Source organism: Macrobrachium rosenbergii, chromosome 4, assembly GCF_040412425.1.
Source record: "Macrobrachium rosenbergii isolate ZJJX-2024 chromosome 4, ASM4041242v1, whole genome shotgun sequence".
NCBI classification, from domain to species: domain Eukaryota; kingdom Metazoa; phylum Arthropoda; class Malacostraca; order Decapoda; family Palaemonidae; genus Macrobrachium; species Macrobrachium rosenbergii.
In genome coordinates this window covers 55989324-56015513 of record NC_089744.1, presented here as the reverse complement: position 1 = coordinate 56015513, position 26190 = coordinate 55989324, and the positions used below count along the sequence as shown (strand labels likewise).

The 26190-nt window shown below is 44.7% G+C and overlaps 1 protein-coding gene across 1 annotated transcript in view; it reads left to right on the top strand.

Moving 5' to 3' along the window:
- Positions 1-26190, top strand: part of LOC136834838 (ankyrin repeat domain-containing protein 27-like) — a 139028-nt gene that overhangs the window by 102584 nt on the left and 10254 nt on the right. The window contains exon 11 of the mRNA XM_067097619.1: positions 18958-19181. Coding sequence (XP_066953720.1) covers positions 18958-19181 — 224 coding nt within the window. The remainder of the gene's footprint in view (positions 1-18957; positions 19182-26190) is intronic.

Here is a 26190-nt window from a genome sequence, read left to right as displayed (position 1 = left end):
TCTCTCCCTGTTGCTTCCTCCTCCCCTCCGCACTCCTCCCTTTTCCTAGCCTATACTAGGTTAGGTCCCTATTAGGCTTTCGCCTAGGAAGGAGTCGGGCTTGGGCTGTGTAGCTTCCAGTAGTAGGCTACCCTCCCAAGTTTCATTATTCTTGGAGGTATGGGTGCAGTTGAGCGGGTGATATGTTTCTCCCTGTCTCCTGTTCCCTTCCTGGTAGCCTACCCCTCTCCCCTACTCCCCCCCCCCCCCAGCCTTGCTCTACTCGCGCGGGTGACGCTAGATGGCGTTTTCTCCGAGTTCAGGGACTCCTTTTGGTAGAGGGATTCGCTCCTCCCATACAGTCCCTAGCATCGCTGTGTTGGGGTTGGTGGTTTGTTTGCTCGAACGTGTTGAGACACTATCCCACACCTCTCGTCTCCCCGTCGGGTTACGTAGATAGGGTAAAATATAATTGCTCCAGCTTATGTTATGAACATACGAGCATTTTGCCCGTCTTGTTTCTCCGGCGGGGAAGTAAGGGCGAAGGATTTACATTATATAGAGGAGCGGATCCTCCGGTCTCCGGAGTTTTACCATCACTTTTTATTGTTATTATTTTTTGACTGATATTTAGATAAGTCTGTTTATCTACAGGAGTACTCTCCTTTATATTATATATACGTGAGTCCGGTCCTACACCCTGGGCTCCGCCGTTATTTTTACTGGCAGCCCTTATGGTTAGTTCCTGGTTTCTCTTTCCTTCATTCCCCGGAGTATTCCGGGGTCTGAAAACTTTTACCTTCCACTCTGTGTAATTTAGAGCTTATTGGCCCAGTTTATGATAAGGGAGTTCTTCTCCGCTGGAGTATTCCGGTTGTAGTTGAGTTTCCCGGCCTTGCCGGCTTTAGATTGCTTAGGTGGTAGGTTCATGTACTTTTCTTACTTACAGACTGTTCGCTGTGAGGAGCCGGGTGTACCGCCTCCCTCCAACAACCCTACGGTCACGTAGTGTGCCGGACCCACGCTGGTTGTGCGGTCCGACTGGATGACCTGGTTGTTTGGCACCCGATGGTTGTGAGGTTTGCTTCGCTCTCTGTGCAACCGTCCAGGATGAGTCGGTAAGTGACAGTCTTCTTCCGCTTTATGCTCCTCATATTGTATATTGTTTACGGGTTCCCGGACTGTTTTTTTTCGTTCTTAGCTAATTGTTGGTTTTCTTACAGGCGGACGAATCTTCCAAGAAGTCTGCCTTGGAATCCCTCCGGCCTGGGTGGCTGGGTTTGGCAGGAATGTTTCGTCGGGAAGCCCTACGCCCTCGACGCTAAGTTGAGGGACCTGCTCTACCCGGCGCGCACGGGTGGCGGCCGCAGTGCCTGAAGATCTTGCCACCCCATCATCCAGCAAATCCGGGATGCGACCCAGCCACCCCAAGTGGATATCCTCTACGCTGAGGTCTCGGAGGATGTAGCCGCCTTGGACTTAAACCTGGAACCGATGAACACCGAGCAGGACCAGGTGGTAAGTGGTGAGGTAGGTGAGGTTGTTGGGGCGGCCCCCTTTTTGACTCCCCTGTTTCATCTGTTTCTTCCTTCGCAGGTTTTGTGAAGTCTTCCTCCTTGGGTGATAGAGCTCTGTCTGCTATCCCCAAGTTGAAGTTGAAGACTTCATGGAAGGCGAAGGGCTATAAGTCCTCGTCTTCCAAGAAGGCATCGCCCTTCCCCCCGTCGAAGGCTAAGGTCTCAGGACCTGTAGCCTCCGGGAGTAAGTCTGGTTCCTCCGGCAAAGGCGCGAGTAAGAGGGCTGCAAACCAAGCCCTCCTCGCCAACCTGCTTTCGACGCAGAGGCCTTTGCAAATCAACTTTTTAGGAAGTTCACAGAGGACCTGGATACGAGATTTAGTAAAATCTCTGAGAAGTTGGCCAGTCGTGATAACATACTGGCGGGAATGGCTCACCCACCCCAGCCGAACCACAGTATGTTATCCCCGACACAGCGGACCTCCCGCCGTTCGATGTCGGTAACCCTTGGCGTTTCGCACTCCGGGCCATCCAACATGATGGCAAGCTCACGGTTGAAGGTCTTGGCACGAGACGGTTGGAGGAATTGGAGTTCTTCCCCCCCGATCTCTTGCCCCCTTACCCAGGCTTCGTGAGGCTTACGGAGGAAGCATGGATTCGGTCAGATAAGGTTCCTAGGGAGACTGTCATCGTCCCTAGGGACCAAGCTCAGTCGGCTCTCCTGCGCACTCTGACGGAGTGGCAGGCAGAAAATACGAAGTTGACTCCTTTCAAGGGCAACTTTACAATGTTCGCCCTGGGAGACAACCTGCCCACCCCTTGCTTGACAAAGTCGCTCTGGCTACGCCCGAGCGTGCTTTGAAGGTAATCCGTTACCACAGCTGAGGAAACAGACCCCACTTCCCTGGTATTCCCAGGAAGTGATGAGTTCTGGGTGGACGCCCCGTCCACTTTCACTGTCGGGAAGCTGGACCCTTTCTGTGCTTCCTCGCAATTCAGCGAGCAGATCCCCAAGCTGCCGGAATCTTTGTTGAAGGCGGAGTTTGATGCCCGGTCCTTGAACTCCGTCTGCCTTACGGAAGCTACTGCCGTCTCCTGCGCGGACGAGCCATTCTTTCAGGTTTTGGCTAAGTCCCTGCTAGCTGGCTTTCAGTCTGACCTGTTCGAGTTTATCATGGCCAGACTGGAATGCAGGAAATTCATCTTCGCCGATGCTACTATCCGCCACGAGCCTAACAAGCTCGTTAAAAGCTCGATCTGGGGACCTAACCTCTTCCCAGAAGAGGAGGTCACAAATGTTATGGCCGAGGCTACAAGGGCCAACCAGAGTCTGCGCTCTCGCTGGGGCATTTCTGCCTATAAGCGCAAGACCCCAGAATCTGCCGGCCCCCAGACGAGAGGAGGCAAACGTTTCAGGAGGCATAAGAGGCCCCACCATCAGGCGGTAGTTCAAGCCGTCCCGGTCTCGGCAGTAGCACAGCCTTCCACCTCCAAGGCTCACCCCCAACAGTATGTGCTGGTCCAACCAGCTGCACCTTCGTATGTGGCTTCGCCAGCGTACAACCCCACATATGAGGGCCGTGGATACTTTCACGGCCTTAATAGGGTCACAAGGGGGGGAAGAGGCAGAATCCCTCATAGAGGAAAGCCCAACACCACCCCAAGGGGAAGGCCTGGACGTGGTAGGGGGAATAAACCCGCTCCTCCCACTGAGAGAGAACCCAGGTAGGTGGTCGCCTGTATTGGTTCAGGGACCAATGGACCTTCAGCCCTTGGGCACACAGCATTGTGTCCAAAGGACTAGGATGGAGCTGGATCAAGAACCCTCCTCCTCTAACCAGATTTTACCAGCCACCCACATCAATCCTAAAGGATTACGTGACAGAATTGCTCAACAAACAAGCAATAAAGAAAGTAAGGCATCTAAAGTTTCAAGGCAGGTTATTCACTGTTCCCAAAAAGACTCCGATCAGCAAAGAGTGATCCTGGATCTGTCGCGTCTAAATCTCTACATAAAATGCGACAAATTTCGCATGCTTACGGTAGCTCAGGTGCGGACTCTACTTCCGCGTGGGCCGTCACCACCTCTATCGATCTTTCAGACGCTTATTATCACGTCCCGATTGCGCGGAACTTCTCTCAGTTCCTCGGTTTCAGACTCGGGAATCAAGCCTACTCCTTCAGGGTCATGCCCTTCGGTCTAAACATTGCGCCCAGGGTATTCACCAAGCTGGCGGACACGGGTAGTGCAACAACTCCGGTCTCGAGGGATATCCCTAGCAGCGCATTTAGACGATTGGATAATTTGGGCACCAACAGTTCGGAGTGTCAGAAGGCTACGTCCATAGTCATCAATTTCCTGGAGTCGCTAGGTTTTCAGCTGAACAGAGAGAAGTCCCGCTTGACTCCAGAGTCCCGGTTTCAGTGGCTGGGTCTCCAGTGGGATCTGTCCTCTCACACGCTTATCTCTCCCGCCTCCCAAGAGGAAAGAGATAGCATCTCTCACCAGGAAATTTCTCAAAAATCAATCAGCATCCCGCCGATCCCAAGAAAGAGTCCTTGGGTCTCTTCAATTTGCCTCAGTGACAGACCTGCTCTTAAAAGCGAAATTAAAAGACATAAACAGAGTGTGGCGGAGTCGAGCCAATGTCAAGCTCAGAGACAAGGTCTCCTCTATTCCTCAAATCTTAAAGACAAGACTGCGGCCTTGGACCACAGTCAGAGGCCTGTCCAAAACAGTTCCGCTTCAATTTCCCCCTCCGGCACTAGTTGTTCACACAGACGCTTCCCTAAGCGGCTGGGGGATATTCACCAAAACAGAAAGTACAAGGAACGTGGTCCACAATGTTTCAGCAGTTCCATATAAATACCCTGGAAGCTATGGCGGTCTTTCTAACTCTGAAGAAAATCCGCCCCAACCGGATTCATATCAGGCTGGTGTTGGACAGCGCAGTGGTAGTTCATTGCATCAACAGGGGCGGCTCCAAATCAGGTCGAGTAAACCAAGTAATGATTGCTATCTTCTCCCTGGCGAACAAGCACGGCTGGCACCTGTCAGCCACCCACCTAGCGGGGTGCGGAACGTGGTGGCGATTCCCTGTCCAGGGCTACTCCGTTGGAGACGGAGTGGCCCCTGGACGTGGAATCTTTCAAATGGATTTGCCGCCGGGTTCCGGGCCTCCAAGTGGATCTGTTCGCAACGGAGAGCAACTTCAAGCTCCCCTGTTATGTGGCCCCCAACCTGGACCCTCAGGCGTACGCCACAGACGCAATGACAGTAGATTGGAACAATTGGGAGAAAATTTATCTGTTCCCTCCAATAAATTTACTGCTGAAAGTATTACACAAACTCAGGACATTCAAAGGTCAACCAGCCCTAGTAGCCCCCTATTGGCCGAAGAGCAATTGGTTCCCTCTTCTTCAGGAACTGGGATTACGGAGTCTTCGGATTCCCAAGCCCATACTGACCCAGACAGTACAAACCAAGACTGTGTCAGCTTCCTCAAGAATTCAGAATGCCCTAGTTTTATGGACTTTATAAAATTCGCAGCCCAAAAAGGAGCGAACATTGACCCTGTCAACACTCTGTTTTTAGAATCAGATAAAAGAGATTCTACTCTTAGACAGTATGACTCAGCAGTCAAAAAATTAGCCTCCTTCCTGAAAGCATCTGAAGCCAAAATCATGACGACTAATTTAGGAGTTTCTTTCTTTAGATCACTGTTTGAAAAAGGCCTTGCTCCGCCACTATTACCACAGTCAAGTCAGCATTGAAGAAAGTATTTCTTTCGGCTTTAAAATCGACCTTACAGATTCCTATTTTTCATCTATCCCCAGAGCATGCGCTCCTGAGACCAGTATCACGCCCACATTCTGTTACGTGGTTTCTCAATGACGTCCTTAAGTTAGCATCAGAGTTGGATAACTTTCATTGCTCTTATCAGGATCTGTTAAGGAAGACTTTATTTTTGATTAGCTTGGCTTCAGGTGCTAGAATCTCAGAGCTGTCGGCTCTCACTAGAGGTGATAATTTTGTGAACTTCCTCCCGTCTGGAGAGGTCCTCCTTTCCCCTGACCCTAGATTTTTAGCTAAGAACGAAGACCCACAGGACAGATGGTCTCCTTGGAAGGTGGTGCCCCTTCCTCAAGACCAGTCTTTATGTCCAGTTTATACACTTAAATCTTACCTTTTAAGAACTCCACAGAGTAAGTCGGGTCCTCTTTTTATCAGGGAGAAAGGTGGTACTCTTTCACTGAATGCTATAAGACAACAAATTCTGTATTTCATTAAACAGGCCAACCCAGATTCAGTTCCTAAGGTTCATGATATTCGAGCAGTTGCTACTTCCATTAATTACTTTCATAATATGGACTTCTCAGAATTATCCAAATTTACGGGTTGGAAATCACTTCTAGTGTTTAAACGCCACTATTTAAAAATCGCTCAAGCCCTGAAATTTTCTACCATAGCTGTGGGAAGTGTCATCTCCCACCTTAACTAATCATATCCTTATCCTATCCTTTCCCCCCCCGCCTGCCTCATTTACTTCTCTGCTTATCCTCCTGGTTGATTATGCCTCACTGCCTGGCTCCTCATATTGATGTATCTTGTATCTGTTGATGGAAAAGTGTAATCTGACATGTTATGATTGTTTTTCTTGTGGGGTACTGGACGGTTTTTATTTTGGCTCCATGTACCCCAGATATATGTATATGTTCTGTATATGTTAATTTTCATTGATCTTGTCTCTTACGTGTTTAGCCTAAGTTTACGTGTATAGTTTTAAGGTTGTATTTTGCAATTATCTTATGCACATTTCATGTTTCAATTTGCTTTAAGTAATTTTAAGATTTTTAGGGCCTCTTCCCCGTCGTGTCGGGACTTCCCCACGTTTCATAGTATTAAGTTTTTGATGTGCCTTAGATTTAGTATTCTCTCACATGAAAGAGATTCCTTGATTAAAATTATTTTCGTAAAATTTTGCCTTTTTCTTCAGATTACCCCTTTTTTTTCCTTGTAGTTGCAGCCTTGGCATGATTCTCTATCACTATTTCACCGGCTGACACGGACTGAACTCAGAAAAGGGATTTTGACAAAGGAAAAATCTATTTCTGAGGAAGGTCCCGTGTCACCCGGTGACCCTCCCTGGCTCACCTAGTACTCCCCCCTACTTGCACATGCCAAGTCTGGGGTTAGTGCTAGCATGGAATGAGGTAGGTGGCGCTGGTGTCGCTGCCCCTGGCGGGTGTTGAGTGTAGGGGCTGTAACGGCTCACCGCTCTGTTCGGGGTTTTGATAAGGAGAGATCTTTCGAGTATGTTTCCGTGGTAGTGGTATTTCACTCACCCTTCTTTATACCGACGTCTTCCTAGAAGACGCTCGACGGGGGTAGTAACCCCAGCTTTCCTGAAAGCTCTTTTCTCTGGTATATCTAGCATTATTATACCTAGAAATTCGTGCTGTAATGGAATTTCACCGGGTGACACGGGACCTTCCTCAGAAATAGATTTTTCCTTTGTCAAAATCCCTTTATTATTATTTAATCTTATTAATATTTGAAAATTAGCACGTATTATTAGGTAAGTCATTTATATATCATACAAACGTAGTTAGTCGTCATCTCCCACACATTTGTTAGAAAAATCTTATGCAGTCATTCTCTCTCTCACGATGGAGAGAGAGAGAGAGAAAAAAAAAATACTACGCACCCTCTTTATAGTGTATGCAAAGCCCGTGAGGTACAAGCTTTGTGATTGGTTAAAATCCCACCCTTCCTGCCAATAGAATGTCGTCAAGGAGGGCGGGAAGGGGAAGAGGGGGTTGTTACAAGTTGTTATTGGCTACTGTCAGTCCTGCCAGCCAATAGCGTATCGTCATGGAGAGAACGGGTTGCTACGAGCTCTGTTATTGGCTACTTCTAATCCCCCGAGCAGGTATCGTCATAAGCCTACATCAAAGCAATAAAAAAAATTGTCACACAAGTGATGATGGGATTTTAGTATATTTTCATGATTATTTACAGTAATCGATATTTTTTGAAGGATATATGCAATACAGAGAAAAATATGGGTGGTTAGCCTTACTTAAATCTCAAGAGAGAGAGAGAGAGAGAGAGAGAGAGAGAGAGAGAGAGAGAGAGAGAGAGAGAGAGAGAGAGATAAGCAGTTTTATGATTTCACGGGATTTTAATTTAACTTTTATCGATACTTTGCTATGGTTACAATATTTTAAAATTAGTAAATAATTTTTTCATCATAAAAAATGTATTTAGTCATGAAAATAAAATAAAAATCAGTAATTAGTGAATATTGCTCTATGAAAAAATCCGCGAATGTAAATTTTCTTCCGCCGTATGTGTTTGACACCAAGTCATCCCAAACATTACTGTCGAGAATCATAAGAAAACTTTAATTTTAATTCTTTGGGTGTCTTGAAAACAATGAATCCTGCATTTATATTGAGTTTTTCATAATAAAAACCCTCCAAATATTGACCATTCTGCTGTTTTGGATGCATATTTCTTCCGATCGTCATCGGACAGGCGTCGTCCGAAATACCGTCGAAAATCATTAGAAAACATTACGTTTAATCCTTTTGGTGTCTTGAAAACAACGAATCCTGCATTTATATTGAGTTTCTCATAATAAAAACCCTCCAAATATTGACCATTCTGCTGTTTTGGGTGCATATTTCTTCCGATCATCGTCGTGGCTAGATGTGTTGTCCTCCATCTTTTTTGGAGTGCATTTTGCCTACTTTGAAGCGAAGCTAACGACGTCAGAACAGCCTCCACCTCCTTAGTTTTCATATGCTATATGTTCTTCACGTCCATTCTACTATCAGCCTACCGGAAGTATAGGCGATCTTTGCTTCTCACTATTTTTATGGAAGCTTAAACAGTTTCAAAATTTTCCAATACCTCGAGACCATATTTAGCGAATGGCATGGCATCGCGGAAGGAAGCACAGGATGTTCTCCTGCTGTCTCTTCACCTTTTCAGTAAGGTGATGAGTTTGGAGAACCAGGGAGTACAATGTACCTGAAGCACCTACCACTCTTAGTGATGGGTTGTGGTTATTTCAGTGTAGGTTGTTTTTATTTTGGTGCTGCGCCCAGGGTAAGGGCGGGCACCTACTGTGCTTTGCTAGCCGTCGGAGCACTTCCCTAGCTACCGCCACACCACTACAAGTTAGGATGAGCGCCAACCAGAGGCAGTATCCACCTGCAGTAGCTCTCTTAACTGATAGGAAACGACAAGCATTGTTTGCAATGCTTGCAACTTTTTTATTTCAAATCCATTACATGACTTAATGTTTTAGAGTAGAATGTGTCCATGATCCCATCCCCTATCAATGGAATCAGCTATGTAATCACTGGGTAAGTCACTTATATAAAAATGACATTTTTATAATAAAATAAAGTTTTACACAGTAATTACATGATCAGAGCCCTCCTTCCTTCCCTCTGATGGACATTAGGCATAAAACAGAATGAGGTGGTTAGCTAAGTCATTCCTAGTATTGCCGTTAGGGGGCAGTACTGTGCACCCACACAGCAATTGAAGCGCTACCCGCCAAATTTGAATTTAGGCTGCTGTACATGGAAAATTAATAGCTATATAATTCCTGGGTAAGTATATATAAAACTTTATTTTATTGTAAAATTGGCATTGTTGGCGCCAGCAGCCAAGCGCCCATTGTGTTTGCCTGAGTGACATACGTCAGTCACAGTCTCTGAGCACCCAGTTCCAACTCCCGAGTGCCTGTGGACTGGCTATGCATGCTTGGCGCCACTTGTCAAGAGTTTGGTGGTGGCTGCCAAGCATCCGGTGCCAGCCTTCCAGTACCCAGAGCCAGTCCCTGAGTGCCCGGTGCCAATTCTTAAGCACTCGACACTAATTTCTGAGTGCTCGGCTCATTAATGCTCGACGACTACCATTTTTTTAGAATGTATTGTGGTTCTTTCTTGAGCTCCAGTTCCCAATTGAGCATCTGGCTCCACTTTTTTCAAGTGACTGGTGCCAGTCTCCAGTAACCTGGCACCAATTCTTCAGCAGCAGTTTCCCACATCTGAGTGCCATACAGAGAGCATTCGTCTGCATATAGAGAGTCCTCCTTTCAGTACCAGGTGCCAACTCCATGGTAGTTAGTGTTTAGGAGTCATGTCCTTTACAGATGAGGACATTTATGTCCATTGTTTTTGAGCTTCGTGAAGAAAGCTCCCTCCTCCTAGGCAGCAGGAGCACTGTCTAAAAAGATAGAGGTCTTACAGTTCTCGAGTCCTGTCCTGAGCGAGTAAGGACAGTTGAGATGTTTTTTTAGAGATTTCCGCTCTTTACTTTGAAATCTCAAAAGAGAAAGCTCGGGTGCTTTTTTTTTCTGCTAAGGGAGTCTTTTCACCTCTGGGCCTACAGCACCTCTTCCCTCAGGACACAGTTGAGAGAATTGTCTCTGTTCTGCAGAGGGATTTGTCTCAGTTTGACAAACCTGCAGTTATGCCTGTGCGTAGGCTTCTGTGTTTTCCGCCTGTGTCTTCCGTCTGTGTCTTCCGCCTGTACTTGGTGTGAGCGAGTCCATTATGATAGAGTCTGCTCGAATGTTGAAGTGTCTGCTGACTGCCAGAGTCCGCAGTGTCAGCAGCTAATCCGCATGGTTGTCTGCGAGTTGGGATGATCTGCAAGTTCCCTCGGTTGTCTGCAAGTCCGTATAGTCATCAGCGAATCTACACTGCACGCAACGCCCCTTTTTTCTCTTAGAATAAAGTATACTTTAGTTTAACCAGACCACTGAGCTAATTAACAGCTCTCCTAGGGCTGGCCCGAAGGATTAGATTTATTTTACATGGCTAAGAACCAATTGGTTACCTAGCAACGGGACCTACAGCTTATTATGGAATCCGAACCACATTATAACGAGAAATGAATTTCTATCACCAGAAATAAATTCCTCTTATTCTTCATTGGCCGGTCGGAGATTCGAACTCGCGGCCAGCAGAGTGCTAGCTGAGAACGGAACCCACCCGCCCAATGAGAATAGAAGACGAAGTTCAGAATAGACATGAACCAGACCATCCTCTCATCCAATCTCCAAGGGCGTCTGGATGAAGACCCGAGTTATGCAGGAAGTATCCTTCCATGTCCCCGCTGGAGTCTGGGAGTACCTCAAGTCCGTTTGGCAGTACGGGGTGCTCTGGTGTGAGGATCTGCATTTTGCCCTCTCTATGGCAAGCTTTCTCTCTAGTCCTCACTCCTCTAGCATTTGACTTCATGTTCTGGAACATCAGTCTTTACCTGGACAACTGACTTCTGGATACTTGTTTATCCCCTTAGCCCCGAATTAGGTTGGACCTATGGTAATGGCTGTCCGAACATACACCTTTGGAAGGGAAGTTCCTTCGTACCACAAGCCCAGACCTCATCTTTGTCAGATAGCTGATGGTGGAGGAGTGTTCGGCTGTCGATGATAGATGACACTGCTGTCTTGCTCACCAACTATCGCCACTTTTGGTGAAGGCGTGTACCAATGGTTGGTGGTCTGTCTGCACCATGAATTGTTGTCCTTCTAGCATGTGTCGGAAGTGGTGGATGGCTCTGTGGACTGCTAGTAACTCTTGGTCGAACGTGGAGTACATTAGTTCTGCTGGCAATAACTTCTTTCTGGAGAATGCCGATGGATGACAACCATCGTCTGTGTCTTGTTCGATGTGCCCATCGCTGTGCTGCCCATGTCCGTCGTTAGGGTGAGGGACCTATGGGTTAAAGGAAAGATTAGTGTGGAAGCAGAGGTGATTGATATATTTTGGCTAGGATGAAGGCTTTATCTTGTTTTTCAAACCAGCATAATTTTTTAGGTTTTCCTTTTAAGCAATCACATATATTGGAGTCATTATTTCAGCAAGGTTGGATATGAAATGGTGGTAATAGTTGATCATTCCCATGCACTGCTTTGATTATTGTTGGCTTTGGGAAGTCAGTGATTGCTTAGGCCTTCATTGGGAGGGACTTTATGCCTTTGGGGCTTATTTGGTGTCCCAGGGATTCCGCTACTGGTTTTGCCCATTCACATTTGTTCTTTCAGACTGTAAGTCCATTTTCTTTGAGTATTTGCAGGACCCGCCTGATGTCTTTCATGTGCTGTTTGATGTTGGGGCTGAATGTGATTACTGTATGTCATCGACGTAGATGACGCAGAACGGTAGGTTGCCCAGGATTTCGCCCATCAGACATGTTGGAAGGTCGCACCTGAGTTCCAAAGGCTGAAGCAGCTGTAGTTGAAGGTGTACGTGCCAAAGGGGGTGATAATGGCAGTTTTTTCTATGTCCTCCTTTGCAACTGGGACTTGGAAGTGTTCCATCAGCAGGTAGATCTTTGTAAATATTTTGGCGCCCTCCATCCGGTTTGTTATGTTGGCAGTTCGACAGTGGGCACCTGTCAGGTACTGTCTTGATGTTGAGTCTCCGGTAGTCGCCACAGAGTTGCCATGTGCCATCACGTTTTGGTACGGTGTGAAGGGGAGATGCCCAGGGGCTGGAGGCTTTTTGGCATATTCCTGCTTTTTCCACGTTCTGGAAAGCTTGTTTGGCGTAGGCGAATTTTTCTAGGGCCAATCGTCTGAAACGGGCTTGCACTGGGGGTCCTTTGGTGACCATGTGGCGCTGGACATGGTGCTTTGCGGGTTTGGTCAGGTCTTGTTGCAGGTTGTCCTTAAATACCTCCGGGAACTCCTGTAAGAGGCGACTTATCTCTGGTGCTGGAGTCGGAGTGAGTGGGGCTAAGGGAGCGGGTTGCTTGATTAGCTGCTGTTTTGTTACGTCCTCCATCATGTTGTGGGCTTTTAGGAAGTCTGCTCTTAAAAGTGCGATGCTACGTCTGCTCTGATGAACGTCCAGTTGTACTGCTTCCCGCTGAACGACAGATTCATGGTCCGCTTCCCAAATATTTTCAGCAGGGCTCTGCTGCTGTAGAGTGCTGGGGGTTGGAATGAGGTGTTCGTGTGGGTTAGCTGGTACGAACGACTTGCATGCGCCAGTGTCGACCAGGAACTCCGTATTTGATCTTTCGTCTGCTATGAAAAAAACACGTGGAGGCCTGTGCCTGGAAGAAAGTCAGCGGTAAGCAGGCACAGTTTCTCTTACGAGGCAACTGGTTTGCTCACTACTGACGTTGAGTTTGTTAGGTTGCTACTGCAACCATTTTGCCTATTTTTTGACATGTGGGAGATTGTTTTCACATTTTCAGGCTTCATTCCTGAACCTCCAGTGATAGAAACAAACCCTTAGGATGTTCTTCTGTTTTGGGTTTGTACTTTGGTTTGTTTTTCCACCCGAAGCTCTGGTAGCGGTGTATGGGAGCTGTCCGTCTCTGCGTGAGTCTGCTGCTGTGGCTATGGGTAGCTGCTGCTATGGGTGGTTGTGTAGGCTCAGTCGACGTGTGGGGCCAGGTGAACAGCATCGACCATCTTCAGGAACTCGTCAGGGTCCATGGTTGATGTGTTGGGGATGGCCGCGACTGTTTGACATGGTAATCTGGTGAGTAGGACCTTTCTCACAAGGTCCAACATAGTCTCTGGGCGGCCACGTGTGACGAGGATCATAACTAGCTGCCGCAGTTGCTTGTAGACTTGCGACAGCTGCTGGTCTCCTATTTCTGGCCCCACATTGCCTAAGAACTCCTTTGCTTTGAGGGCAGGTGGCATGCTGAAGGATGACCTTAGTTGGTCCTTCAGCACTTCGTAGGTGATGGTGGTCTTTTGGTCGGTGAGCCATTCCGTGATTTGTTCAGAGACGTTGTCTGGCAGGAACTCGAGGACGGCGTCAGCTTTGCAGGATGTGGAGATCTTAGACCTGAAGATGGTCTCTGCTCTGAAGAACCAGGCCTCTGGGTTGTGGGTTGTGAAAGGTGGCAGCATTGTCATTGGGTAGGCTGGCAGTTTTGGTCATCTTCGGGTTCACCAGTATAATAAGTGGCGAGTAAGAGGCAGACCAGTATAATGAGTGGCAAGTAAGAGGCAAAGTCAAGGTGTATTCTGATTTGACACAAAACCTCGGACAGGTCAAGAACTGTTGCAAATGTAAAAGTAACATTGACATTAGGGAAGAACAGAGATATCTATATACAGCCAGATGTATATTCTTACACCTGGAAAAATGGTTAGCATTTCTATACAGCATACAAATTGGAAAGAGAGTTCAATACATATGGTTGGAAAGCTTGCAATGTCTAACAGTGTCATAAAGTAGCTTCTGAAAAATGTGTAAAAGATCATTTGAATCAGGAGTGCTGGATCTGTGTTTCTTGAGAGTACTTGGTGCGTTGCGCAGATTTTTGTTTTTGAAGTGAGGATGCCCTGAGGGTCCTGGCGACTGATCGGGACCTCACAGTGCTTTCCCTGAAGCTTCACATTTAAAGGTTATCCAGTGTCTCTTGCAAGAAAGAGAGACTTTTTGCAGGGCTGTGAGGGAGATTAATATTAGAGTACCTTCGACATTTCTCAGCAAATGTGTATCAGGGAAAGTGGGCCATCTTTTGCAGTTGGTCGGAGTGTCTGTTCATCAGATCGCAGACTTCTTTATTTACCCTTGCCAAGACAAGCACCTTCATTCTCTGCAGTAAAAAGCTATTGCTAGGTCTTTCTCAGCTTTTCAAAGTGAGGGGGCTAGACCTCTCCTCTGCAATGGAGTTGTCTATGTTAATGATGAGTTTTGAATAGTCTTGTCTCCTTCTGGAATTGAGTGGGATGTGTTTCTGGTATTTAGGAGTCTTACCAGGGTGTCTTTCAAGCCTCTGTCTCAGGCTTCAGACAGAGACCTTACATTTGAGACTGTTTTCCTCTTAGCTTTGGCTTATGCAAAAAAGGATGAGGGAGTTCATGGCCTGTCATATCTCATCTGGTATTTGGAAGGGTGGGGTTCTCTTGCATTCTCCTTCATTCCAGAGTTTGCAGAGAAAATTCAGAATCTGCCTATGCCAGATGAGAGATTCAGGAGTTTCTTGATCCCTTCCCTCTGAGATTTCGTTACTGGAAACCCAAATGAGATGTTGCTTTGCCCAGTTTGCACTCTGGTATTATCTGAAAAGAACCCACTCCCAGAGACAGAAGTGTGGGTGCCTTTTCATTAGTGTGAGTAAGAGCAAGAAGAAATTGTCTAGGAACACTTTCTGGCTATGTGAAGTAATCTGATGAGCCTACACCTCTGAGGAGGAGGAGGTTGGCCTCCCTTCTTGTTTGAGGCATAACAAAGTATGGGCAGGGTCTGTCCTTTGCTTTTTGGAAGAACTTTTGGGTTTAACAAGTAATGAGGGCAGGTGTCTGGCTTATACTGACTGCCTTTACCCACAAATCCCTAGACACTTTCTTCTTGGACCTGTGGTAGCTGCACAACAGGGTGCATAGTCATCTGGGCTACATTTTCGACAAGGCCAGTATCTTATCTGATGTACCTAAGGCCAGGTATAAGTCTGGAGGTGTGGATAAGGAATGATTAGGTTCCCTTCCATCCTTACATACTCTTTCGGGAATAGTGTCTGGGCCAGAGTATTCGCTAGAGTTGAACTAGATACAGGTGAGTACACTTCAGGCATCCTCTTCTTGTCAATGATAGGGGGAAGTGGGAACATGGTAATTTAGTCCAGAACTAAACTGCCTTTGATATGAAGTCCCATATGGGAGATATAATGATACCCTGAAATTTTTCCTACATGAGTATCCTTTCTTGTTTTGGGGTGTCACTCAGGCCCAGGGCCCTACTACTCTGGTCAACTTTCCCTGCTTGCAAGACAACCAGGATCATGGCAATTATATCCTGGCTTTCATCTCCAGTCAATTGTGGGGACTGACCTCCCTCCAAAGGAGTAAGTATCTTAACCCTTAAACGCCGAAGCCCTATTTACAAAAAGCGTCTCCCATATGCCGGCGTGCATTCGGGAGATAGCGATGAATTTTTTGGAAAAAAGTTTTTCAAAAATCACAGCACGCTTAGTTTTTAAGATTAAGAGTTCATTTTTGGCTCCTTTTTTCTCATTGCCTGAAGTTTAGTATGCAACCATCAGAAATGAAAAAAAATATCATTATCATATATAAATATTGGAATATATGACAGCGAAAAAAAAAAAACTTGTATATAATTGTATACAAATCGCTGTAAGCAAAACGGTTAAAGCTAATGAGTTAATTTTTTTAGTTGTATTGTACACTAAATTGCGATGATTTTGGTATATAACAGATTGTAAAACGATTAAAGCAACACAGAGAAAATATTATCACAAAATGATGCATGAATTAAATAACGCTTGGACGTAAAAAAAGTTTTTTCAAAAAATTCACCATAAATCGAAATATTGTGCTAGAGACTTTCCAATTGTTTCAAAATGAAGGAAATTGATTGAATATTACTAGACTGTAAGTTTTTTAGCTTACAATTGCATTTTTTACCATTTCGATCGAGTTAAAGTTGACCGAAGGTTGATTTTTCTATTTATCGTTATTTATATGAAAATATTTCAAAAATGGTAAAAGCTAAAAGCATGATTTATTTTTTGTTGTATTCTACATGAAATTGTGCACATTTTGATGTATAACACTTTATGTAACGAATAATATAAAATGGCGAAAAAATTATGGCAAGGTGACTCATGAAATGCTAGGATTTTTAGCGGAGTTCGCGCGAGTGGATGGAAAGAAAAAATTTTTTTCAAAAATTCGCCATAAATCAAAATATTGTGCCAGAGACTTTCCGTTTGTTGCAAAATGAAGGTAAAGGATTGATTGTTGCTAGAACGTAAGAATTTTGGCTTACGATTGCGTTTTTCGAGCATTTGATCGCGTTAAAGTTGACCAAGGTTGATTTTTTCTATTTATCGTTATTTATATGAAAATATTTCAAAATGGTAAAGCTAAAAGCATGATTTATTTTTGTTGTATTCTACATGAAATTGCGCACATTTTGATGTATAACACTTTATGTAATGAATAATATAAAACGGCGAAAAAATTAAAAATTATGACAATGTGACTCAAGAAATGCTAGGATTTTCAGCGGAGTGAAGGAAAAAGTTTTTTTCAAAAATTCACCATAAATTGAAATATTTTCGTGGAGACTTTCCGTTTGTTGCAGAATAAAGGTAAATGATTGATTATTACTAGAATGTAAGAATTTTGGCTTATGATTGCGTTTTTCGAGCATTTCGGTTGAGTCAAAATTGACCGAATGTTAAAATTTTGTCAGTTATCGTGATTTAAATGAAAATATTTCAAAACTGTTAAAAGCTAAAAGAATGATTTATTTTTTGTTGTATTTTACATGAAATTGCGCACATTTTGATGTATAACACTTTATGTAACGAATAATGTAAAATGGCGAAAAAATTACCACAAGGTGACTCAAGAAATGCCAGGATTTTCAGCGAAGGAAAAAGTTCTTTTCAAAAATTTACGGATGCCCCTCAGGACACCCCGATGCTTCCTAGGGGTCGTAAAAGGCACAGGATGTGGTCCTCGGCCCCCTTCGGTCACACGTGGCCGCAAAACACGGCGTTGAGAAGCTGGGTCATCTTGGGTGCTTGGTCCCTCTCCAGCATCCCAGTCTAAAACTCGTCTCACACGCTCACTACCGACAGGCAGTATGCGCCTTTCACGGTCCTGACGACGTTGAGACATCTCTGCAAACGTCCTGTTGCCTCACAAATACGCAAACACTCGCCAAAGTTCTGCAAAACACGGATGCGTCAAAAAATCGCTCTCGGACGATGCGGCGCTGATGCTTTCTGGTACGGGAAGGAGAAAATTCGCGCATGCGCGTCTGGGTGACGCTTATAAACAAAACAACAGCTTGATCCGTGAACTCCCAACATCCCTCAAGGCGCGTGATTTAAAACCTTTCACAAACTAGGCCTATAATTATTTTTCCGCGAATATTTAAAAAAAGCATTTTTAGTCGACGTATGGTACGTCCACTTGACACCCAACAGACAATTTTAGTCGATGTATGGTACGTCCAGTAGGCGTTTAAGGGTTAAATAAAAGGGTGATGGCTTGTATTCCTGCAGGAACAAATTACAAATTTTAAAAGTAACGTGTCTTTTTCTTAGGTATACAGACCGGAGCCTTTAATATACTTATCCAACTCAACTACCTTGCTCAGTCCCAGTGACTGAAAAAAAGTGAGTGTGATGGCAAGTGAGTTAGGGGTACATCCCTACTCCAAATTTTAACTGCCTGGTTAACTACCTTATTACCAAGTTTCCAGTGACCATTTCCAGCTTACGCTGAAAGATACAGCTATATAAATGGCTTTGGCTTGTATACCTACGAAAAATACAAATTACATCTAAAATTAGTTATGTTTAATTATTTTCTGGTTATTATGAACTTGAACTTGGTAGTAGATTTAAGAGATGATGTAATGATGTAGTCACCATTTGTAATGTTCTGATCGCCTTCAAATGTTATCATGTTCTTTTCTTTATTTCTTTTATAGTTGCCCATATAAAGAGGTTTACTTTATTTCTTTCATAGTTGCCCATATAAAGAGGTTTATTATTTCCTTTATAGTTGCTTTATCATTTCTGGCTTTGTTTGTTATAGTAACATTTGAGTCCCAGGAGGCTTAGGAAGACACAGTGTAGTTTTCTTACTTCATTATCACACTAGTAAAAATAACACTGTACATACTGTATACAAGTTAAATATATATGCAGGTTAAGTAGTATGAATACAAATTGAAGTATGAGCCTTACTTTCTTCTCAACCCACAACTGGTGAGTCTCACGACCTCACTCCTTTGCTTCTCTATCTTCTATCTGCTTTTTTCTATCTCTCTGTTCTGCTTCTCTTCCTTCCTTCCTTGCCTTTTGAAGGTTCTTCAAAGGAAATACCCATCCCGCAATAGGCGGACCATTGCTTCTTGTCCCACCTTGTTAGACGTCCTAAGTGGTTGGAACTTATCTAACGACGTCCCTTTGGGTGTAATTAGGTGAATTAATCCCCTCCTTCATAGGGGGGACTAATGACGTCACCAGAAGTCTTTAAGTTCCAGTGAGAGTTGAAAGGTAAGCTCACAGGTGAGACGTTTAAACATTCCTTAATGATTGCACTTAGATTAAACTCGCACCAATGTTTTGCTATGTAATCATGGCACAGGAAGTGTTGTTACTCTCTCTCTCTCTCTCTCTCTCTCTCTCTCTCTCTCTCTCTCTCTCTCTCATTTCTTTTTTTCTCTCTTATATTTACGCTATTCATAATTAATATTCTCCTAGCTATCATTACAATGATACTGTGTTTTGAAAATGAGCTTCATGTGTTGCAAATTAAGTTCAGTTTCATTGGGTTGGCAAAGCAATGTGCAAGAGATTAAGTCATATCTCGGATCACTCTAGTTTGTAAAATAAATGCAGCTTTTCTAAGAAAGGCATAAAAAAATACATTTTTTGTTGTAACTAATTTTGAAATTTAAATCATTGTTCCAGGTTAGCCATGAAATTGAATCACGATTTGAAAATAAAGGATCAAGCCGCAGTATAGGAGACATTACAGCACTAGATTTGCAGCTTCATCAGTTAACGCAGCAGATTCAGCTTTCAACACAAGCACTATCAGAAACTCAGCTTACTGACAGGAATTCGCCTAGCCGTAGATCTGATCGTATGAGCATGTCACCTTCACAGGATAGCACAAGGTCGCAGAGTTTCAGGTAATTACTATTTGTTCCTGCACGATATACAAACCATCGGTCCTTTACGTTAGGAATTACTTACAGTGGTGCTGGAAACAGCCGTTGAACTTTCAAACAAGGTGGTTAGGCAGTTAACTACTGTCCGTTAGGCGGGAGTCCTGCCTGCCTGAATGTAAACATTCCAATTTGCTTTCGGCCGTCAGCAGTGCAGACATGTTCTTACTCTTTCCCCTGATTGTTGTTGAGCTGTTTTTTCTTGGTGGGATCTATCTATCTTTGTTTTTGCCTGTGCTATATGTGTGTGTTTGTGAGTTTTATAATGCAAACCCACGAATCAGACAAACTCGCTTGCAAGATCGCCTTCCCTTAGTGTGTGTGTGTGTGTCCTAGGGTTGGCGGCAAGAAATGTGGTAGCCTTAGATCTTATGTTGAAGTTGATCCTCATGCAGGGGGCGTGTGTGCTCATGTGACTCTTACTTGTACAGATTGTTGTTCCTGGTTGGCTGAGCAGTGGGTGAAGTTTGAAGGGAGGAAACATTATCGGAGGAACGCTGCCAAGGTATTGTCTGAGGGTTATACGCCCCTGATTACGCATTTGGTGGCTAACCCTTCGTCCTTGTTTCTCTCTCCTGGCAAGCTTCCCCTTCTGGCTGTCTCTCCTTCAGGAGAGGACTCTCCTTTGTCTTCTTTGCTCGCTTCGTCAGGCATAGAATGACGGGGAGTGGTCAATCAGGATGACCTCCTCTTGGGGGCCTCTCCTCGCTCCGGGGGAGAAATTTTTCCCTCGGAGTGAGAAGTCTCCCTCCACTAACCCGACCTTTTCTTCTTCTAGTTTGGCAGTTTAAAAGTTCCTTGGCAAGCAGGCACCCGATTTAGATGCAGCTTGGCAATCCTTTTCTCGCATCTGGTGAGCGCTCCGGTGGTGACCCACGCTGCTGCTACCACCACGACCACCAGTGACAATGACAGCGTTCGCTAATATGCCAGTGACTGTATCCTTGCACTTCCTTACCCAAGTTACTTCTGTCCTGGCGTCCCAGCACACGGTGCCCCTGCCTCCAGGTTTCGCTGTGGTCCCGCTGTTCCGTCTATGATGGTCACCTCCTCTGTGCCCCATATGATGGTTCCTGCTCCTGCTGCTCCTATGATCTCTGCTCTCTGTGCTGCTGTTACTGCTCCTGTTGTCCTGGCTGTCCCTGCTGCTCTTGTGATGTCTGCTTCTCCCTCTTGGATGGGGGACTTGACCGCCATCTTGAAGAAGATGACGAAGAAGTCAAGGAAGAGGTCCCGTAAGGTGTCGTCGTTGTCATCTTCATCAACTTTGTCTTCATCCTTGTTGTCTGCCACTTTCTCCCCTTCCTCTTTTGAGGTTCGTTGGCTGAAGAAGAGGAAGGCTGCCTCTTCCCCCCCAAAGAGGAAGTCCCACCACGGAGCTTCTAAGGAACTGCCTCCCTCCACAGGGGGAAGCAGTGGGATTTCTTGTTGGCTCTTCCCGGCGTTTGGGCTCAGGAACCGAATCACTTGCCTCACCAGGGTCTTGTGTTTTGGGAGCCGCGGGCGAGCAAACCTTTGTTTGCATTCCCATCGCCAGTCCTAAGAAGTCCTCTTCTAAGGCTCGAGCTGTGTTGGGTGCCGTTCGCAAGTCACTTTGAGTACTCGGGTCTCCCAGGAGGCTCGAGTATCCCGAACTGGTGCCGGAGAGACCTCTCACCGCCCCAGTTCAAGCACAGGGCTAGAGAAAGAGCCGGATCTTGTAGGTGTCTTGGCTCTTCTTGCTGGCACTACCACCAGTGCTTGGCCAGGTTCCCAACCTGGTGTCTCTGTCTCGAGGGTCTGAACACCTGGAAAGACAGAGAGGGGGTTGCCTGTCCAGTCTTCTTGCAAGGTTTTGGCCTTGAAGAAGACTGGGACATGTCAAGAAGACAGTGCAAGTTCTCGCCAGCCAGCCGTGTGTTCAACACCGTCCAGCCACTGAACATGATCGGCTCGGCTTAGCTCGTGTGAACATCTACTCTCTCCTTGGGACAGCATTTCACTGAGGCATAAGCACTCTCCTGGACCTGTGTTGCTGTCATCACTGTGGGTTGATAACCGCATGTGGCCCGCCCCTCCCCCTGGTTCCGCTGGCACGACTGGTGGGAGTGCCTGATCCTCCTCACCTGTCCCCTCAACCTCCTGGGGTTTTACTGGGAGGCACGAGACAGACAGGAGGAACTCTGGAGAGTCCTCTCCCCAGAGTTCAACTATGAAGGCCTACGTTCCTGGCTTGGTCCTCGGATTGACCCGGTCGTACACCCAAGTAGTTCAGGAAGGATCTAAGGGGTCTGCTGAGGTTCTCCCAATTGCAGGGAGATGTAGATTGGGAGGACCTCACCCTGGAAGGACTCGAGGGTCCTCTTCCTCAGGATGTGGACACCCCCGAAATACAGAGGACCTTTGCAGAGATCATTGCGCTGATTCGTCAGCACAATGATCCCGGGGAAGGGGCCACAGCCTCTTCTGTGGATTGTCCTTCATGCTTTGAAACCTTTTGGAGCCCTAAGAAGGAACCAAAGGTTTTGGTGGGGCTGCCATGGTCCTCGCTTGCCAAGGGGGTACTTGACCAGGTGAATAATCTTGTTCTTGGCAGGAGAATTTGCTTCAGGCAAACCACTCGAACAAGCTGTTTCCCCCTCTGCCTTGACAGAAGCGATTTTACATGCCCTTAGAGGGGTCCTTGCTAACCAAGCAGGTTGACCCAGACCTGGTTTGTCTAGGCCTGGGTCTCTCGCTGCACCAGCTTGTTTTGGAAGGGGTCTTCCTCTTGCAATGAAAGGCAGCGAGCCTGGAGGCTACTGCCATGGCGGCCCTCCAGGCAGTCTCCTGGCTGGATCTGTGGTTGTTCACAGTATCCAAGGTGGCTGCTTCCTCAGGTGCTCTTGTCCCTAGAGAGGACTCCGCCTTCAGGATACTATTTCAGTCTGGAGGTAGAGCCATCTCCTACCTTGCCCACCAGATGGCAAACCTGTGGGCAAACCTGGTGTTGAAGAGAAGGGATGCTGTCCTGACTTGGATCGCCAGGTCTGTAGGTCCTGAGTCGGCAATGACCCTACAGAATGGACCGTTGCTGGGTTCTGCCTCTCTCTTTCCTAGAGAGTTGGTGGATGCTGGGTCTTTGCACGCCACTGCAGCCCGACCTTCGGGTCAGGCTAGCACTTTCTCGGCCCCTAAGAAGGCCCAGGCTTTGAAGGATGCCTGTGGGAACACAGTCTTCTTCTTCTGCCGGAAATGCGCACCTTTCAGCCTGCTTTCCAGTCCAGAAAAGGGGGCAAAAATTCACCATAAATCGAAATATTGTGCTAGAGACTTCCAATTGATTGCAAAATGAAGGTAAATGATTGAATATTACTAGAATGTCAATTGATTGCAAAATGAAGGTAAATGATTGAATATTACTAGAATGTAAGAGTTTTAGCTTACAATTGCGTTTTTTGACCATTTCGGTTGAGTCAAAGTTGACCGAAGGTTGAAATTTTGGCAGTTATCGTGATTTATATGAAAATATTTCAAAACTGATAAAAGCTACAACCATGAGTTATTTTCTGTTGTATTGTACATGAAATTGCGCACATTTTCATATATAAAACTTTATGTAATGGCTAATATAGAACGGTGCAAAAATTACTACAAAATGACGAAAGAATTTATGAAATTTTCGGCCTAGTTACCATGCGGGCGTAAGAAAAAAGTTTTTTTCAAAAATTCACCATAAATCGAAATATTGTGCTAGAGACTTCCAAGTTGTTGCAAAATGAAGGTACATGATTGAATATTACTAGAATGTAAGAGTTTTAGCTTAATTGCATTTTTCGACCATTTCGGTCGAGTCAAAGTTGACCGAAGGTTGAAATTTTTTGTAGTCGACGTACGGTACGTCCACTTGGCACCCAACAGACAATTTTAGTCGACGTATGATACGTCCAGTAGGCGTTTAAGGGTTAACAGATGAGCAAAAAACTGACATTGCTTCTTGCTTTCGGAAGGGTCCCCTCCCTAGAGGAGGGGCAGGCAGCTTTAGAGGGGGTAGATTTAGCTTTGGGAACATGTATCATAGAAACAGATATAACCTTTTCAGAGGGAACTTTAATTTCAGGAACAAGTACTACTCATTCAGAAGAGGGAGCAAAAGGAATAACTTTAGGGGGGGAAGAAGTCAAGGTGGACAGCCAAATAATTCAGGCTCCAGAGATAAGAAATAGTAATAAGTTTCTCCTTTATACAGATATAATTGAGCCTTGCTCAGAACCAGTGATCTTTGAGCCTTGCTCAGAACCAGTGATTATGGAGCCTTGCTCCGAACCAGTGATTATGGAGCCTTGCTCCGAACCAGTGAACAAGAAACTTTTCTCCGAACCAGAGATCTTGGAGCCTTGCTCCGAATCAGATTGCTTGGAGCCCTGCTCAGAACCAGTAATACAATATGTTGAATCCTCAAGTACAAAGAAGGTTAAAAGTCGTGGGCCCCAGTAAGTGAGATAGGTAGGTCTTTAATTAATAGAATTACTAGTTGGAGAAATCTTCCCAATTCTTCATTTGCATGCAAGATCATAAGTAAAGGCGTGAGACTTCCTTTTTCTAACAGATTAAAAGCTCATAGATCATTAAAACGGTTTGGCAAAGAAAGATTTTACTCTTCTAAGAAAAGGGAAATACTTGAAAAAGAAAGTAACAGATTATTGAATTTAGGAGTCATAGAACAGATTCCCAGAACTTCCTTTTACTTTTCCAACCATATCTTCTATAAAATTAAGCCAGATGGGACTATTCGACTTATATTTGACATGAAAGTGCTTAACACTATGATTAAAAAACCCTCCTTTTCCATGTTAAAACCTAATACGATCTTCCCATACCTCCATTTAAACTCTTGGGCTTGCAAATTAGATTTAAAAGATGCTTACTGGCATATCCCTTTACACTCAAGTAGTCAAAAGTTTTTAACATTTAAATTAGGTAAAAGGAAGTTCAAATGGAAAGTAGTTCCCTTTGGACTAAAGACGGCACCATATATTATTTTTTCAAAAATTATGTACACAGTAATCAAATACATAAGGAAGAAATACAATATTTTGATCAACTACCTAGATGATATTCTAATACTAGCAGGTGATTTTCACAAATGCAAATCTCATGTCCTAACAGTAATTAAGATATTATCAAATTTAGGATGGAAAATATCATTCATCAAATCCATTACTGAACCAGTTCAAAATATTGAATTTTTAGGGGTACATTACGACCTAGTAAATAAAACTATGAGACTTATGCAGAAAAACATAGAGAAATGCATGAATTTGGCCAGAATCTTCTCCAACTTAACAAAGTCTGATTTGAAACTCTATCAAATGTTAATAGGATCACTAAATTTCTGCTCGCATTATACCTTCTATGGCAAATTTGAACTCAAATTCCTGCACAGATTCCATGGATATTTCAATTCAGGTTACAGATCCATTCCTCCTAAATGGATTAAATGAGAAAATAACACCATAGCTGACACACTCTCAAGAGATCTAAGTTACATACACCCAGAAAGTTGCCTCAGTAATAAACTTTTTAATTTGATATGCTCAGAAATGGACTTTTTCCCTACAATAGATCTTTTCTCAAACGGTTCTAATTCAAAATGCAAAGAATTCTGTTCTTCTCTACCCAACCAGAAAGCTCTTGGCAACAATGCATTAAACATTAGCTGGAATGGTCCAACTCCTCTTTATGCCTTTTCCCCGGGATACCTATTACATAAAGTAGCCTTCAAGATACATAATGAATGTAGCAATAACATGCTTTTCTGCACCGTATCACAGGAAACAGAACCATGGATTCCACTAGTGAAATCAGTATCAACGCTACACAAGAACTACAAAGTGAACATAGACGATTGCCAGATAGTTCACGAGGACTCTACCTCACACTCAGCAACGCACCAATACAATTTAATCGCCTTCAAAATATAAAAGATCAACTCCCTAGTGTCTTTCCTCCAGAAGTTTGCTCTAAAATAGTAGTCAGTTTGCGGGATAGCTCCAACAACAAATATCAAAACCTGTTCAACAGCTTCAAATCTTTCATACATCAAAAATATGGAGAAAACAACAAATTTCCCCTCCTTGCAGTCATCTTATTCTTCAATCAAGTCATAAACAGGGGATTATCTCGCAACACTCTCAAAGGCTACAGAGCAGCCTTGGGTCCAGTTCTTTCCGGTTACTTTCCTAATTACTGTCTAGCAGAAGATAAATACATCAAGGCCATGATTTCAGGAGTAAATCGGAGAAATCCCAGGAACACTCACCAATTTCCTGGATGGGATCTTGACAAAGTATTATCATTTCTCAATACATCTAGAGATGACTCAATACTTTTCCTAACCCAGAAGACACTATTCCTCGTGGCACTAGCCTGTCCTCTAAGGGCTAATCAGTTCAACAGCCTCAGCATATCTAGGAGCACATTCACTCCTGAACACATAATTTTACGTAACCACCCTTCCTTCATGGCCAAAAACCAAAATAACAGGTATACTCCTACGGAGATTAGTTTTAGGAGACTTCCGAACAGGACGAAAATATGCCTGGTCAGACAACTAAACTTCTACCTAGAATACACTAATAAAATCTGTCGGGAAAGGAACATTGACAGGAAAGACCACATTTGGTTAGATGAAAATTTCAAAATTATGTCTTTACAAAAAATGAGACAACTGTTCCGAGAATGCATTTTTAGAGCCGACCCAAGTGCTTCGACACCATCAACTAACTTTCACTCTATAAGAGGGCAAGCTTCCTCAAGACTGCTATACAACGGAATATCACTACAGGAAATAATGGCGAGAATGAACTGGAAAAGCAACTCAGTCTTCAGCACTTATTATGCTCTCCGCGGTTTACAGGGGTCTTTCGATGCAGTCGTTGCTGGACTGCACCTCCATCCCCCTGAAGTATCTGGTGAGCACAACTAGTGAGTCCGGAAGGCTGAGACTCTCTCT